The sequence below is a fragment of the Rhinoraja longicauda genome, chromosome 17, assembly GCF_053455715.1.
Source record: "Rhinoraja longicauda isolate Sanriku21f chromosome 17, sRhiLon1.1, whole genome shotgun sequence".
In the NCBI taxonomy this organism is placed as follows: domain Eukaryota; kingdom Metazoa; phylum Chordata; class Chondrichthyes; order Rajiformes; family Arhynchobatidae; genus Rhinoraja; species Rhinoraja longicauda.
The window spans coordinates 25,467,128-25,485,625 of NC_135969.1; the positions used below are offsets into that span (position 1 = coordinate 25,467,128).

The 18,498-nt window shown below is 43.7% G+C and overlaps 1 protein-coding gene across 7 annotated transcripts in view; it reads right to left on the reverse strand.

The window, feature by feature from the left end:
* Nucleotides 1-18,498, reverse strand: part of grip2b (glutamate receptor interacting protein 2b) — a 410,662-nt gene that overhangs the window by 113,790 nt on the left and 278,374 nt on the right. The window contains exon 1 of one of the 7 annotated variants that reach the window (XM_078414396.1): nt 12,128-12,407. The exons of the other annotated variants lie outside the window; for them this stretch is intronic. Coding sequence (XP_078270522.1) covers nt 12,128-12,167 — 40 coding nt within the window. The 5' untranslated portion in view covers nt 12,168-12,407. Of the gene's footprint in view, nt 1-12,127; nt 12,408-18,498 lie in introns of those variants that run through there. 7 annotated transcript variants of the gene reach the window in all.

The following is an 18,498-nucleotide window of genomic DNA, read 5'->3' on the forward strand; positions in this document are numbered from 1 at the left end:
AATATATATTCCTGATTTCTAATGCTTGGTTATGGATCAGTTTCCATCAGAATCTGCTGCCCCAATCAGGATTTGGCGGTGTTCATTCATTTGGTACAGAGATCAATGCAGTTCCACGGAGCCTGATCAGGTTAAAGACCATGCAATGGGGGAACCAAGGAATGCTGTGAAGCAGCTGCACATTGGGAGGGGTGCTTTAATATTCCTTCTTGAACTCTTGATCACAGAGAGTTGTGGATGTAGCCCAGTCAATCACATAAACCAGCCTCCCCACCATCAACTCCATCTACATCTCACGCTGGCTCAAGAAAGCACACAAGAAACATAATCATAGACCATTTACACCCCAGTCATTCCCTATTCTCCTCTCTCCCATTGAGCCGAAGATCCAAAAGCTTGAATGTAAATTTCACCAGATTCAGGTTGAGCTTCTTCCCCACTATGATCAAACCACTAAATAGTTCTCTCACAAACTCGTGTGTAGTCCCCAATCTCCCAACCTGCCTCACTGTGGCCCTTGCACTTTTTTCCTGCACTTTCTCTTTAACTGCAATTCTAAAGCACTGTATTTTTCTCTTTGCACTACCTGTTGTATGTGCTTGGCTTGATTGTACTCATGTGCAGTATGAATTGACTATTTTGTACTGGAGAGCATCAACATTTTTCTCAGTAAACGTGACAATAATAAAGCAATATCGCTTGGAAATGGTTTCTTAATGGTTTCCTAACATGTTTTAGGAGCCTTCAGCACCTCTTTAGGGATCAGTAGTCAAGTTGGGTCGAGACCAAAGCCATAGTCATTCATTTTAAGGTTACCCACTTCCTTCCAAATAGCAGGGACTTGGGCATTAGTGAGACAGGCGATGCAAACCTAAATAATGTGATGATATTTAAAATGCCATCATTTATTGTACATTCCTAACTGCCCCTCATTCACACTCGTGGGTTTGGAGTAACACATAGGCTAGCCTGGTAAGGAAGGGCAGTGCACTGGTGCAGCTTGTGGAGTTGATGCCTCACAACACCAGTAGCCCAGGTTCAATCCTTATCTCGGGTGCTGTTTGTCTAGAGTTTGCACATTCTCCCTGTGACCATGCGTGTTCATTTGGTTGCCATACACATCCTAAAGATGTACAGGCTGGTAGGTTAATTAGCCACTCTAAGTACCTCCAGATGGAATTTAGTCGATAATCCGATAGATTCATGGTTACCATTTCTCAGGCAGGCTTTTCATTAATTTACATTTTTATTTAATTACTCGAATTTAAATTCCCAGCTGCTGTGTGGTATTCAAACTCACGACTCTGGATCGATGGTGCAAGCCTCTCGCTGCTGGTCCAGTGACAGTAAATCCTCCTTTGGTGCAGAAAATTAAAGATTTTATTGGGATATTATCAATTCAAGTCCCCCCCAAAGATCCCCCACTAGGCAAATGGTGAAGTGATGTATGTGAAATCATTTCTCCAGCAGTATCCTGTTTAATTACTACAATACACAGGAAGGCATTTCACCCCTTTGGGTCCCGCTGGCTCCTAGCAGAGCAATCCCTTCTTGCTTCTCCATAGCCCTGCAACTGACCTTCTCCTGCACATACCCACCAACTCCCTTTTGGTTTTTGTCTTTTTGTTCCGTACAAAGAGTAAGTGGTCATTTTTACTTAAAGTGGCTAGATAATTTACCCACACGTCTTCGGGATGTGGGAGGAAACTGGAGCACCTGGAGGAAACTCAGGATCACAGGGAGAACGTGCAAACTCCATGCAGTCACGGAATTCAGAATCGAACCTGGGTCACTGTGGGACAACAGTACTGATTACCGCGCCCTTGCACTGCCTGCAGTGAAGAGTACTGTTCCAGTTTACACTGTGCGACTGCCCTGTTCTTGACTTTCAATTTTTTATCTTTATTTCAAAGCTTTTATGTGGCAACAGCTTTCTAATATCTCTAATCCATTCCAACTCTGCAATCTTACTGGATATCATTGACCTGAATGGCAGCACAGTGGTGCAGCTAGTTGAGCTGCCGCCTCACAGTACCAGAGACACGAGGTTCAATCCCAACTTCAGGCACTGTTTGTGGGGACACTGTCCCCTGGGGCTGCTCGAGTTTCCTCCCATATCCCAAAGACATGCAGATATTAGGTTCATTGTTACTTGCCCCTGGTGTGCGGGCGAGTGGTGTAATCTGGGGGGGGGGGGGGGGAGGGGGGTGTTAAGTGTTGAGATTGTAGGGAGGATGAAACATGGGATGAATGTAGTATTGGTGCAAATGGGTGGTTGATGGCAGAGTGAGCCAAAGTGCCAGTTTCCAAGCTGTATTTCTCTATGACCCCATGACAAGGCCCAGAGTCTTGTGTATGGTCCATTCCTGTATCACTGCCATTGTCTCTTGTGCTCTCCGTGTCAAACTTCAAGGCCTGGAACACTCTTAACACCTACCTTCTGACCAAGCTTCTGCAATAATATACAGCTTGGTGGCAAATCTTTTTCCAGTATTTAGGTACTTTAGGAACATTGTACTGTTTTTTTTCAAAGTTGCTGTACAAATGCAAATCACTGATGTAATGCTACTCTCTGAACAACACGGAGTGAATAGGGTGGATGTTTACACTCAGTCGGTCAATATACTTTTGTGGATTTATTTTCGCAGAAAATGCAAGACTTTTGCTCAAATTCCCTACTACTGGCTTCCAAATCCTTCAGGAATTAATTATTTTGCTTCAATTTTTACAACTCATTCCCAGCAGCATATAATCATGTTGCGCAGTTGGAGAAATTATTTCAATCAATTTTATTTTAAAAAAACCCCAAATGCAGAGCAGATATTGATGATGACTTTGACTGGAATTTCATACAGTTGGGGATGAGGCAGCAAATGGGTACATTCATGTTGCACTTGGCCGCAGGCAGCGTATTTTAAAGAGGGCCTGGGTACAATTTCACAGAGAAATTTAGAAATTTACCGTGGGGTAAAATTACAACTCGAGTGTGGGACAGGAACTGCTCTTGTGTGTAGTTTTTCACTTCATATGCAAAACATGTTAAAATCCGGAACAAGAAACCGTCAGGAAAAGTAAGCAATACCTGGAATTTCAAATGAACAATCAGTTCCCCAACAAAAAAAATGACATCCACACCAGGACATGGGTTCAAAGTGAGGGGGGGATTTAATAGGAAACTGAGGGGTAACTTTCTCACACAAAGGGTGGTGGGTGTATGGAACGAGCTGCCAGAGGAGGTAGTTGAGGCAGGGACTACTGCAATTGTCCCGCACGGGAGATTGGTGACTAAAATTAGAGCACATGGTATTGGGGGTAGGGTGTTGACATGGATAGAAAATTGGTTGGCAGACAGGAAGCAAAGAGTAGGAGTAAACGGGTCCTTTTCAGAATGGCAGGCAGTGGCGAGTGGATGGCCGCAAGGCTCGGTGTTGGGGCCGTAGCTGTTTACCATATATATTAATGATTTGGAAGAGGGAATTAGAAGCAACACTAGCAAGTTTGCGGATGACACAAAGCTGGGTGGCAGTGTAAACTGTGAAGAGGATGTTAGGAGGTTGCAGGGTGACTTGGACAGGTTGAGTGAGTGGGCAGATGCGTGGCAGATGCAGTATAATATAGATAAATGTGAGGTTATCCACTTTGGCGGCAGAAACAAGGAGGCAGATTATTATCTCAATTGAGTTAGGTTAGGTAAGGGGGAGGTGCAGCGAGACCTGGGTGGCCTTGTACACCAGTCACTGAAAGTTGGCGTGCAGGTACAGCAGGCAGTGAAGAAAGCTAATGGAATGTTAGTCTTCATAACAAGAGGATTTCAGTATAGGAGTAAAGAGGTTCTTCTGCAGTTGTACAGAGCCCTGGTAAGACCACATCTGGAGTATTGTGTACAGTTTTGGTCTCCTAATTTGAGGAAGGACATCCTTGTAATTGTGGCAATGCAGCGTAGGTTCATGAGATTGATCCCTGGGATGGCGGGACTAACATACGAGGAAAGATTGAAAAGACTAGACTTGTATTCACTGGAGTTTAGAAAGATGAGAGGGGATCTTATAGAGACATATAAAATTATAAAAGGACTGGACAAGTTAGATGCAGGAAAAATGTTCCCAATGTTGGGCGAGTACAGAACCAGGGGCCACAGTCTTCGAATAAAGGAGAGGCCATTTAAAACTGAGGTGAGAAAAAACCTTTTCACCCAAGAGTTGTGAATTTGTGGAATTCTCTGCCATAGAGGGCAGTGGAAGCCAAATCACTGGATGGATTTAAGAGAGAGTTAGATAGAGCTCTTGGAGCGAGTGGAATCAAGGGATTTGGGGAGAAGGCAGGCACGGGTTATTGATTGGGGACGATCAGCCATGATCACAATGAATGGCGGTGCTGGCTCGAAGGGCCGAATGGCCTCCTCCTGCACCTATTTTCTATGTTTCCATGTTTCTAATATTTAAGAAACATTCAGACAGGTGTAAGGAGTACAGTTTAGAGGGCTATGGGCCAAATGCAAGCGGACGGGATTTGTGTAGATGGGACATGTTGGCTGGTGTGGGCAAGTTGGGCTGAATGGCCTGTTTCCATGCTGTATGACTCTAGAAACTGGTCTGTAACCTTCCGATCGACAGTGGTCATAGTTGACAGGTAGTTTGAGTCTTGCAACTGTCAAATTGGGTTACTTTCTCAATACATGTTTCTCAGTCCCTGCCAATACCACTGATCATTTGAATGTCACCATCTTCCTCTTGCCCATACTCAACTTATCCCATCCATCAACCTTCCCCTTTTATCTCACACCTCCCTATTCTACCTGATCTTGTCTGACACTAACTCCCACACTATCCAACCTTCCTTGCAAACATCATAATGGGACAGGGGGGGAAATGTTACTATTCCTACTGCGCTCCTAAACCCATCTTTATTGGAGCGATTAAGGACTGTATTTTAGCACACAACTTCAAGTTCAGTCATGTTGAAAGAACTCCTGTCAGGCTCCTGGTTAACTTAGATACACAGTAAAAAGCCACAAGGGGAAGCTATTTCTCCAGATGGACCTGTGAGGAGAGCAAACTATCTGCATGTAATAAAATCATTCTTCATTGCGGAATATAAAACAGTAAGAAATGCTGTATGAATTGAGAACAAGATAGCAATGGTAGTGTGCAGCCAGAATCCCACAGTAGAAAAGCCCCTGCCTCTTCCCGGATCATATAGAGTCATGTTGCATGGAACGTAGTCCTTCGGCCCACTGTAAGTCTGTGTCAACCATCAAACTCCTATTTGCATCAATCTGACATTAAACCCATTCCTTTCTCCCTATATTCTGTAGATTTTAGACATGCAGCGCAGAAACAGACCCTTCGGCCCACTGAGTCTGTGCCGGCCAGCAGTCACCCCTTACACACTACCTACTAACACTATCCTACACACCAGGGATAATTTACAATTTTACTAAAGCCAATTAACCTACAAACCTGTATGTCTTTGAAGTGTAGGAGGAAACTGGAGTACCCGGAGAAAACCCATGCAGTCACAGGGAGAAAGCACAAACTCCACACAGACAGCACCGGTAGTCATGATCAAACCCGGGTCTCTGGCGCTGTAAGGCAGCAACTCTACCGCTGCACCACAGTACTGACTTAACTACAACTCCACCCAGACTCTACCTCTCATCTACACACTCGGTGCAATTTACAACAGCCAATTAACCTACCCAACCCACACATGTGGGAGGAAATTGGAGCACTTAGAGGAAACAAATTCAGGCAGGCTGCAAATTCCATACAGGAAACACCAGACGATAGAAGTGACCCTAGGCTGTCAGGTCCCCTACACTTATAGTTGATTAAGGAATTCAGAGTCTTATGTTGCCCGTCATACATGGCACAGTAAAGGAAAATCCCAAGAGATCTATCAAAATCAGGAAATTATTCCTCTCATTATCAGTGAGACAAGAGCTAAAGTAAACCATGGTGGGTTTGGGATAGTCATGGCCATCGTGAGGGTGGACATTTTCCTGCTACATTTACTAGGGGAGGCTCAGGTCTGGATGTTACGGAGTGAAACTTCTTAAGGGTTGAGAGCTCTGAAAATTGCTCAAACCCAATCAGCAATTCCACAGACTGTGTAACAGCTTGAATGTGCACTCAGCTGGAAGCAGCCTGGACTTTCCTGGTTCCAGTCCCTGTCCATGCACCTTGATTGGCCACATTATCCACACTCTTCATGCCTGGAGAGTTGATTGGGACCTGCGGGGATTTTGCACGACAACCCAAATGGCAATAGTGCTTGGTTAGAAAACCCAGGTCTGCTGTGATTATTTCCTATCCACCCTCACCACAGGGTGTGTAGCACAGGATGGTGGAAAGGGGAGGAGGGCAAAGGCAGTTTTTCCAAATTCTCACAATTCTCAGAGGGTGCTAGGTCTGGCTGAGTTCCTGAACTACCATGTATATTCCATTCATTACACTCGGTAAGCCTGAGCTGTAGGTTCATCAAAATTTTAAAGATGCCCCATGTGAGACCCAGCGTCGGAGAAGCAGTGTGTACCTCTGATGCATAGCCAAGGAAACTCTTGCAAGTGAAACATTTTCTTCCTTCCTTCTGTCATTAAAAAAATCTCAGATTTCTTTAATAAAGCCACTTCAATCCAAGAGCTTTTTTTTCCAAAATCCCCCCCAAAATCCAAAGGAACTCAATCCAATTCAAGGCAATTTAATCCACTTCAATATCACTGTCCCCGTTGAAATGGGGGCATTTCTTCCTCACCACCACCATTCCTCCCCTATCCTCCATCCCTGACTAGCATCACTAGAATACAGTCATTGTATTCAGTGTTTGGGTAAAGTAGCTTCTGGATTTATTTCCAGAAAACCATCTGAACATGAGGAGTTGCTTTAAAGAGTTCAGTTCTCTCTTGCAATATTGTGCTTGCAGATTATGGAAAAAAGGCTTATAAATGTTATGATGAAAATGGAGCGACAAAATAATTAGTTGCAGCTGACATATTAACAAAGTCCATTCACCTACCTCCAAGGAACAAAATGAGTTCAACAATCTTGCATCATAGAGGGTCCCATTTAAAAAAAAAATCATGGAGTTGGACACAATAGAAATACCGTTCATGCCGACCATCCAGTAACTCGCCATCCTAATCCCACAGAGTAGTTGGGCCAATGCCTAAATAGCATTCTTGGGATCGGGGCATCGCTGGCAAGATTAGTATCTCTGCAGTTCCTTCTTACACATTTCGTCTGCTAGCCCAATTGCTTTGAGAAGATGTTGGTGACCCTTCTTCCCAAATCACAGTGCAAACCTTTGACACCAGTTAGGAGAGTGGACAACCAATCTCTGGGGTCATACAGGCTGGATCAGCTGCAGTGCATCATCAAAGGAACCAGGACTTTTACTGATAACTATTTTTGATACAAACTTTATAAAAAATCATACTTTCAAACTGCCACACAAGGATTGAAACATAAATTCTCTGGATTACTCTATCAATAAAAGAATAGTCGCACTAACACACATATATTACACATCCATACCTACATCTGTCCACTGTGATTGAGCACAAGGTATGTGGATATCAGGGATGTAACACCATTGGTCTTGGCCCACTGAGCTGTGATATTCTAGAGTGCATGCGGTTCAAGGTATTGTGTGTGGTACAAATTGGCCATTCCCCCATGGTCTCATGCAGCTTGGGGATTGGAGATTGAGGACCACTCAAATCAAATGAACTCTCCATAATAAAATTAAATATTGAATCATTAAATATCAATGGGCAGCCAGCATGTTCTCCTGAGATGTTACCTGACCCCTTGAGTTACTTCAGCACTTTGAGTCTTTGTAACCCAGCACCTGCACTTCCTTGTTTCTCAATGCTTCACTAGATAGTATTTCAAGTATTTGTTTTAATTAATTCAGAAAACTCAAGTTTAGCAGGTTGAAAATTTCAACTCAGTTTTTAAAAAATGCGAATAAAAAACTAATGTCAAAACAAATGAACTAATCACCTTTGAAGAAACTTGGAATCTTGAAGTGCGTACAATTCCAAATCATAACAACTTGCTTCACTCTGAAATGCCCCAGAAATGGTTAGGCAAACATACACCACCACTGGCTCAGGGTAACATAGAATGAACAGCAAATACCAACAGCATCCAATCCTCAAAACTAAAATCAATCTCCTTTTAATCTATATCACCTCAAATGTTCATTAAATTAATTTGAGTGATTTTAAAGCAAATTCGTACTAAGCACTTGTATTCCACTTACAGAATTAACTTTTATTGATTCACTTAGAACCCATGCAATTGGCATTTTGGAACTCTAACTAAATGAATCGCCTGAGGTTGTGATACTACTTTGGAACTTGATCGCGTGAAAGTCAGCACATGGAATCAAAACCCCAAAGGAGGTTCCAAACCCCATTCCTTCTCTCCTAGATGCTGCCTGACCTGTTGAGTTACTCCAGCATTTTGTGATACCTTCGATTTGTACCAGCATCTGCAGTTATTTTCCTACACAAAAACCCCAAAGGAAATACTTTGATCCCTGTCTCTTCTCCAGCAGAGTGCCCACAGTCCATCCCGTTTGCCTCACCCCTCCCAAAACTGCTCACAATGACCAGGAGTGTGGAGAAGCTGTAAAATATGAAGAACTAATGTCGAGTGGAAGCAAAGAATACATGCTTTTTGTTACATGCTTGGCAAAACGCAGAATCGCTCCAAAGTAATCTACGCAGAAGGAATTGTTCCCCACTATGTATTCGGGGCAAGTGTGGTGATCATTTAAGCAAAGAATGTTTCTTTTTCAAGTATATGTGCGTGTATATATATATATATATATATATATATATATATACACACACACACACATATATATATATGTATATTAAAAATATGCGTGTGTATGTACTTGTGGGTGTATGTATATATATATATACTCACTGAACCTTTTTTTCCTTTCTCGTTTATCATATTGTTTACAGTGTACTATGTTTACATATTCTGTTGTGTTGCAGCACGTAAGAATTTCATTGTTCTATCTGGGACACATGACAATAAAACACTCTAGATTCTTGAATGACATCAAAGATGACAATTCTACAAGGGAAAAGTGTTATCTTTTCAGCAGCACACTTGAGGTGGGTGCGGGAGGGGGGAAGGTGGTTGTTGGTTTAGACACAAGGTGAACTCTTTGAAGATGAACCTTGATACTGAAGCCTTGGTTCTGATGCCCTGAAGACAGATGGGTCTTCACTATCAAGTGGAGTCAAATTACTCCGTGACACTAATTAGGAGAACAGGGACTGCTTCCTGGTCAAAATTTACCTCTCAACCAACACCATTAAAACTGCCCTACAGTTTTTCAGTGTCCTGCTGAGAAGTTTACAGCTTCTCAATGCCTGAGGAAACATTCACGGCATAGACACATATTAAGACAATGTATTGAATTGATGGTACAATGAACATAGGGAAAGACGTATACAGATTGTATTTGCTCTATACATTCTGAACAAAGTATATTTTAATTAAGAACACTATGGAAACACATTATCACCTTGCTGTGTGCACGACCTTGCTTTAAACATATTGGGTGCTGCATTCTTCCCTTTTACAACAAGGATCATGCTTCAAGTGTACACCAGTTGTGCTGTAAAGCGCATTGGGAAAGCTTGTGAAATGCGCTTTGAAATCCGAGCCCTCTTTTCATCTGACTGTAAAGCCCATCGGAAGGGTCTGGTGACACCAGCATTCAGCTGCTGAGGACCAGGTGCTGATGGCCACAGCTGATGAGGCCGTGTTGTGATGATCATAAGCGGACCACATTAAAATGAACCAGCCCAGCCAAAGAGCAGAACAAGGAAGAAATTGGCCGAGGGGACCTACGAGGAAGGTAATCTTCCCCCATTCAAAACTAATGGTGCACCAAGCATGAGGTTCCAGATCAGACGGCTGTGGAGGCCAAGTCAATGGAACTTTTTAAGGCAGAGATTAACAGATTTTTGATTAGTAAGGGTGTTAGGGGTTATGGGCCGAAGGCAGGAGAATTGGGTTGAGAGGGAAAGATAGATCAGCCATGATTGATTGGTGGAATAGACTTGATGGGCCGAATGGCCTCATTCTGCTCCTAGAACTTATGAAAGCAGAGCCAAGCTCCAGGTTATCCCAGTATGTAACACCCCAGCTAATGAACTGAAAATCAACCACATCCATATATACAAATAAATGGCAGTTGTATGGATGTGTGGGAAGGAACTGCAAATTCTGGTTTATACCGAAGATAGACACAAAGTGCTGGAGCAACTCAGCGGGTCGGGCAGCATCTCTGGAGAAAAGGAACAGGTGACGTTTCGGATCAGAACCCTTCTTCAGCATATATATGGATATAGGCAAGTATGCCACAGTGAGAGTTACAGATGCAAGTGTTTGTATACACATCTGCAGGCTCACTGGGCACACAATAAATGGAAGCATCTGTCTCAGTGGTTAGTTAGCACGGTGGCTTCTGCACCAGGCAACTGTGAGTTCAAAGTCCCACTCCAGATCTGAGCAGTGCAGTACAGAGCAGTGCTGTGGGAGTGTGGTATGCTGGAGAAGTTTTCACGGTCCCTTGTGGCATAGGAACAGGCACTTGGATCATCAGGTCTACATTGGCCGATGGAGAAATCAGACTAACAGCTCAGATTTTCCCTGTAACCTCGTCTCCTTTCATTCCCATCAATTCCTCCCAGATTCTACGACTTACCGCAGGTCAGGGGCGATTTACAATGGACAATTAACCTATCTACTGGCATGTGGGATGCAGGTGGGAACCAGAGCACCCAGGGGAAACCCATGTCGTTATAGGGAGAACTACACACTCCACGTAGAAGAGGGAATTAAACTGAGGCTACATGTATCCTCTTATATAAATAAATTCCAAGGCGTTATTTGAAGAAAAGGGAACATCTCATTGTTCACCACACCGTCACCCTTACCAAATAGATTATTTGATGGTCACTGCATTCCCGCTTGTGTGAGCTAATTTCGTTTTGCAAGAATTAGAGCGGTACAGAATAGGTGGCGCAGCGGTAGAGTTGCTACCTTAAAACGCCAGAGACCCGGGTTCGATCCTGACCTCCGGTGCCGTTGCTGTCTGTATGGAGTTTGTACGTTATCCCCGTGACCGCGTGGGTTTTCTGCAGGTGCTCCGGTTTCAGCCCTCTTCCCAAAGACGTACAGGTTTGTAGTTTAATTGGCGTGGGTAAAATTATGTCCCTCGTGTGTAGGATAGTGCTAGTGGGCCGAATGGCCTGTTTCCGCGCTGTATCTCTAAAGTCTAATGAATGACTACGTTTCAGAAAAGTACCTGTGGCTTTATCACAGCGAGTTCAGCTGAAGGTTTTAAATAATTCCTTAGTACCTAATCAGATGTACAGCACTTTGGTCAACGTGGGTTGTTTTTAAATGTGCTATACAAATAAAATTGACTTGACTTGACTTGACATTCTCCTGAACTGAACAAGTGTACGCGATTTTTTTATTTAAAAGCACAGTCACAGCAAAAGCCCAACACATACACGACATGGGTCAGTTGACATCAAATTCACACTAATGCACAGCATCACACCCAGAACCACGGTTGCCAAACGGTACGAAGATATACATAAAACGCCAATGTAATTCTCAGCCTGTATCTCATGATAGATAGTGGGTACATTTACCACTTGCCCACACACCAGGGAGAATGCATCAATACCCGAACTCTCTCATTCAGCCCTTTCTCAGGCGCTACTCCCTTTTAACGTAACAGGTCAACATTATTGGACTTCCCTCTCTATCTCACCAGTTCCCAAGCCCGGGACCTCTCCGTTTAAACAATCGGCAGCAAATTCTGCCACTTGTCTGTAATTTCAGACCCGTTGCTGACACAGCGGCCAGAACGCCTCTGCGCTCCGAGCGACCGCTGCACCTTTCCTGGTCCCTGCGCCTTTTAATTTTGTACATCAGTCTCCATCGGATAGAGGAGGACCTCGGGCAGACAGCAGGACCAAGACCTCGGGCAGACGGCAACATCCCAGCATCGTGGAAGGGACAGTGATGGGAGCAGGGAGCAGTGCTGGTAAACCAGACGGCTCCCTGGGTGAACTCACCAAAGTCAGCCGGCAACTCCTTCCTCAGCCCGCACAGCATGCCGACCGGCGGGGCTGCTGAGCGGCGAACTGCTGGGCGACTACTGGGCGGTGCTGTGCGGTGCGGTGAGCGCCTGGGAGCCAAGCACCAAGCACCAGCCGGCCGGCGATGTGCGCTCTCGCACCCCCCTCCACCCGACCCCCAGCCTTCTTAACCGGACAACTTCCGCGTGGATTGCCACGGCGGCGCCACATGACCACGGGGAGGGACGAGCATCTCACAGCGGACGGAGAGGTCCCGGCACCCCTCCCTCCCTGGTGAAGCCGCCCACTGGCTCCCGGGCTGAGTGCGGGCGGTGGGTGACGAGCCAGCGAGCGCTGTGCTCTCTCTCCCCACTCAGGCGGGGCAGTCAACTCCCCAGGAAACCACAATGCCCATATTGCAATTCTTGATTACCATGGACATCTCACTAAATTCAAGCAAAGACGATCATAGAAACATAGAAAATAGGTGCAGGAGTAGGCCATTCAGCCCTTCGAGCCAGCACCGGCATTCAATATGATCATGGCTGATCATCCAGAATCAGTACCGTGTTCATGCTTTTTCCCCATATCCCTTGATTCCGTTAGCCCTAAGAGCGATATCTCAGTCCCTCTTGAATACATCCAGTCAATTGGCCTCCACTGCCTTCTGTGGCAGAGAATTCCACAGATTCACAATTCTCTGGCTGAAAACATTTTACCACTTCTCAGTCCTAAATGGTCTACCCTTATTCTTAAACTGTGACCCTTGGTTCTGGACTCCCTCAACATGGGGAACATTTTTCCTGCATCTATTAAGAATCTTATATGTCCCTATAAGACCCCTCTCCTCCTTCTAAATTCCACTGAATATAAGCCCAGTCGATCAATTCTTTCATCATATGTCAGTCCCGCTATCCCGGGAATTAACTGGTGAACCTATGCTGCACTCCCTCAAAAGCAAGAATGTGGGAGACCAAAACTGCATACAATACTCCAGGTGCGGTCTCATCAGGGCCCTGTACAATTGCAATAGGACCTCCTTGCTCCTATATTCAAATCCTCTCGCTATGAAAGCCAACATGTCATTAGCTTTCTTCACTGCCTGTTGTACCTGCATGCTTACTTTCAGTGACTAATGTCCAAGGACACCTAGATTTCGTTGCACCTCCCCTTTTCCTAATCTGACACCATTCAGATAATAATCTGCCTTCTTGTTCTCAGTAAATGGAGTAAATCATAGTAAACGGAGAGTTAAAAAATCACCTGTTGCTATTTCTTTTACAGATTGCAATACACAGCCCTCATCAGAAGAGCTGGCATGACATTATTGTTCTTGAATGAGGAACCATCACGCAGATCATTATGGATGTTTTCAATTAATAAAGCCATTCCATTTTAAATGTCCGAAGTGATTGACACATGGCCAGCACAGTGGGGCAGTTGGTAGAGCTGCTGCCTCACGGCGCCAGAGACACGGGTTTGATCCTGACTCGGGTGCTGTCTGTGTGGAGGTTGCATGTTCTCCCTGTGAGTGTCCTCCGGGTGCTCCGGTTTCCTTCCACATCTCAAAGACGTACAGGTTTGTATGTTCTGCACATTGCCGCGAATGAGTTGGGAGCGGATGAGAAAGTGGGAAAACATAGAACAAGTGTGACTGGTTGATGGACAGTCGGTGTGCACTCGGTGTGCTGAAGAGCCTGTTTCCATGCTATTTCATCAGAAGTAAGACTTTGGTAGGGAGATTCTCTCATGAGGAGTAACTATGCAATTAATGAACAGTAAATAAATAATGTCACATTGCAGAGATTAATTAAAAGCATAAAATAAGAAAATCACTGTAGAGGTTATGGGTTCAACTTCCAAAATGGATTTAAGTGCAATTCAGAGGCATGCTGGCTTGTCACAGGAACTGCATTTCCATGCTTAACCTGCAGTTTGATTAAAATGTCCCAGAACACTCTTCAAAGAGCAAGGGGTTGTCCTGGTCAAATTTTTCTTTCAAACAACACAGGCACAATGAACAAGAGTTTCTAGTCATTCACGGTCTACAGATTGAGAAATCGGCTGTGTTCTATTGGGGCACATTAAGAGCAGAGCTGCCTTATTTCACACTGTTGGCCTGTTTGCTAACATAGAAACATAGAAAATAGGCGCAGGAGTAGGCCATTCAGCCCTTTGAGCCAGCACCGCCCTTCAATATTGGGTATTTCAATACTGGGTATTGAAAATAGAAAATAGGTGCAGGAGGAGGCCATTTGGCCCTTTGAGCCAGCAAATGCAGGTAGATTGTGGAGGAAAAGGGATGGTTGACATTTCACATTGAGACCATGCATGAGGAGAATCATGAAGTCCTGATACTGGGTATTGAAAATAGAAAATAGAAAATAAAAAATAGGTGCAGGAGGAGGCCATTTGGCCCTTCGAGCCAGCACCGCCACTCATTGTGATCATGGCTGATCATCCACAATTAGTAACCTGTGCCTGCCTTCTCCTCATATCCTTTGATTCCACTAGCTCCTAAAACTCTATCTAACTCTCTTTTAAATTCATCCAGTGAATTAGCCTCCACTGCCTTTTGACTCGAAGTGTCAAGCATTACTTGCTCTTCACTTATGATACTTGCCTCACATGGTTCTCCCAGTGGATTTTCTTTTCTAGATTCCGGCCTCTGCAGTCTTTTGAGCCTACAAACAATATGGGGTTGTGATGAGCACGACATCTGACTAATCCAGCTAAACATTTTGTAAAGGTAGCTAAGGCTGACAAAGAAGTAGCTTTGCATTTAATCTTAGTGGACTTTGAGAAGCCATTCAATGAGGGTCCACACTGGAACAACAAAAATGAAAGTGTACATAATCGAAGGAGATGTTTGCCTTGGGAAGGGATAAAAGGAAAGTGATCCCCAAGGATCTGACAGTTTCCTATTAGATTTTACAACAATCTAATGTTGAGTCTCAACTTTTCACCTTATTTATGAATGTCTCATGATGAATTGGAGCTGCATGTCCAAGCTTGAAGATGACATTTGTTTGCTAAGCCACTTTGACAGATTAAGTGAGTGGGCAAAAACCATGGTAGATAGCATTCAATGGACAAGTAGTCTTCCTATTGAACTCAATTTGAAATAAAAATGTGTTCAATTGGAAGTCTTTCTAAATGGTGAAAAACTAGTAACTGCGGAGAAATAATGGATTTCAAGTACATGAATCATTAAAAACCTGTAAGCACATGCAAAGTGCAATCAAAAATGCTAATTGATCTTTGACTTTATCTCAAGGGTACTGGAAAACAGAAAGGGAGGAAATTTGCTTTGGTTGTATGAAGCCTTGATCAGTGTCTAGAATAGTATTTCCAATTTTGAACAGTGTAGTTTCAGGAAGGATGCATTAGCTTTTGAGGGATGTACTAAATATTCAAAGGGGCAAGGTGTCACAAACAGGGCCTGAAGATTGATTGTAGTATTTGAATGTTAAAATGGGTTGATAGGGTGGGTGTAGAGAAACTTTTCCCTTAAGTTGGGGCATTAAAAACGAAAGAGTATGCAATGTTAAAATAGGAGCCAGGTTGGCTGTTCAGGATTGAAAGCAGGAATATTTGTTTCATTGTGAGCAGTTTTGGGCCCCATATCTGAGGAAGGATGTGCTGCTGTTGGAGAGAATTCAGAGGAGGTTTACAAGAATGATCGCAGGGATGATTGGGTTAACATATGATGAGCAATTGAAGGCACTGGACCTGTACTTACTAGAGTTTAGGTTGAGGGGGGACCTCATTGAAACTTACTGAATAGTGAAAGGCCAGGGTAAAGTGGATGTAGAGAGGATGTTTCCACTTGTGGGAGAGTCTAGGACGAGAGAATTAGCCTCAGAATAAAAGTACGTACCTCTAGAAAGGAGATGACGAGAAATTTCTTTAGTCAGAGTGTGGTGAATCTGTGGAATTCATTGCCACAGAATACTGTGGAGGCAGTCAATGGACATTTTTAAGGCAGAGATTGATAGATTCTTGATTGGTACAGCTGTTAGTGGTTATGGGAAGGCAGGAGAATGGGATTGAGAGGGAAAGATTGATCAGTCATGATTGAAAGGTAGAACAGACTTGATGGACCAAATGGCCTAATTCTGCTCCGACAACTTATGAACCTAAGAACTTATAAGTAGTGGAACTCTTTCCCCATCCCCAGAAGCTTGTGCATGCTGAGAAAGAGGAAACTTTCAAGAGTGGTCAGTGTTACGTAATGAGCAAAGTAGGAAGATGCAGGGAAGATGGATGATCTCATTTATTGGTGGGATAGACTGGAGGGGCTAAATGACCAACTGGTGTTTCTAAGAAGAAGGGTCTCGACCCGAAACGTCACCCATTCCCTCTCTCCTAGATGCTGCCTGACCTGCTGAGTTACTCCAGCATTTTGTAATACCTTCGATTTGTTCCAGCATCTGCAGTTATTTTCCTAAATTGGTGTTTCTAATGTCACTTTATTTTGGTCTTGCAAAATCTATTTATCTCAGACTTCATTATTGCAAGTAAAGTCAAATTTATTGGCTTATGGACTAGTTCGGTGATGAACACATACAATGAAAATCTTGTTTGCAGCAGCATACAAGGTACATAGACATAGACACACCGAAAAATAAATTATATATAAATTGCACATAAATTCCACAAGACAGCAAAAACAAAAAGACAGTGGAAATAACAATACATTTCAATTGTAGACACAAAATGCTGGAGTAACTCAGCAGGACAGGCAGCATCTCTGGAAAGGAAGGTAATTTTGCATTTTGTTTTTCAACTAGCCTGGCTTTAGTTTTGAGATCGTACCATCGGAGGTTGAAATTAAAAGATTGTTGCATTAGGCCTTGCAGACTGTTCAGCGAAATGGTCGCCGAGTCTCCATGCTTTTTCTCATCACCAGACAGGAGCCCACATCAGGAACAGTAGAAAAGGATCATCTAACCTTCATCATCTATTCAGCTAGATCCTCTGTCCATGCCTCTAATTGAGAACCATTTCCAACACTAATGCTGTGATTAGCTCCTGGTATTGTTGGGAGGTGCATTCTTTCTGCTAATGAAACTACACAGATGCAACCAACTTGTAGGAAAATGACATTTTAGTTATCTTGTGGAAATAGTTATCTCTTTGTGAATTCATGGAAGGATGCTTCATCAGAGAACTGTCCTTCCATCATCTGGTCAGGAGTGCTGACGTTTGCCATGTAAGTGCCGTGGCTTCAAGAGCAGGCTGGAGCTGGGCATCTCAGAGAAACTGATTCACCTCCGGCCATCCCAATGCCTGGCCTTAACCCACAAGGCACAAATCAGGAATGTCATGGAATACTCTCCACTTGACTGGATGAGTGCAGCTCCAACAATGATCACATAGCTCAGTAATATCCAGGCCAGCAGCAGCCTGCTTAGTGGTAAACATTCATTCTCCCCGTCACCAGCACACTATGGCAGTACTGCATACCATTTACAAAATGCACTGCTGTTATTCATTGAACCTACTTCCAATGAGAAATACAAGTGAGCGTTAATGTGTGAACCAGCTGACCAGTTCAGGAGTTAAGAGATGCACTGTGTGTTCTACCAGTCTCCAGTGCTTGTTGCTGGTTTCACATTCTGGATCTTACCCTCAGCTTCAGTGCCAATCTGAAGAGCTTGCTTGATTTTTAAACTCACCAGCTAAACTCACCTGACTAAACTCACCAGCAAAAGTCAAGTCTCATCATCAAAGCTGCAGGTTCCTTCTCAAACCTGCAATAATTGCTGATGAATCCCCACAAATCCTTCTGATCCAGAAAGGGAATCAGTTCAACCATGGAATCTTATTCCTTCCAGTAATGAAATGCTGCTGAATACTTAAAAAACCCATTTTGGTTCTATTTCCATCTCTCAAGTCTCTCGTCATTTCTTTCCATTTCTCATCCTATGTTCAATTTGAAGTTAAGTACCTCTTCTTATGCATATTTTGATCCTCTGTTTGTTTCTCAGTCTTTAAATCTCATTAGTTGAGGAGATAATACCTCGGTCCTACCAATCATCAGTTCATAAGTTCATGTCATAGGAGCAGAATTAGGTCATTTGGTCCATTAAGTCTACTCCGCCATTCAATCATGGCTGATCTATCTTTCCCTCCCAACCCCATTCTCCTGCCTTCTCTCCACAAGTCTTGACATCCTTACTAATCAAGAATTTGTCACTCTACACCTTAAAAATACCCAATGTCTTGGCCTCCACAGCTGTTCATGGCAATGTATTCCACAGATTCACCACCTTCTAACTAAAGAAATTCCTGATCTCCTGGAGACCTCAATCATGGAGGAGTTGGATTTACTAACCGTTGTTAGTTTTGCAATGTAGCAAAGT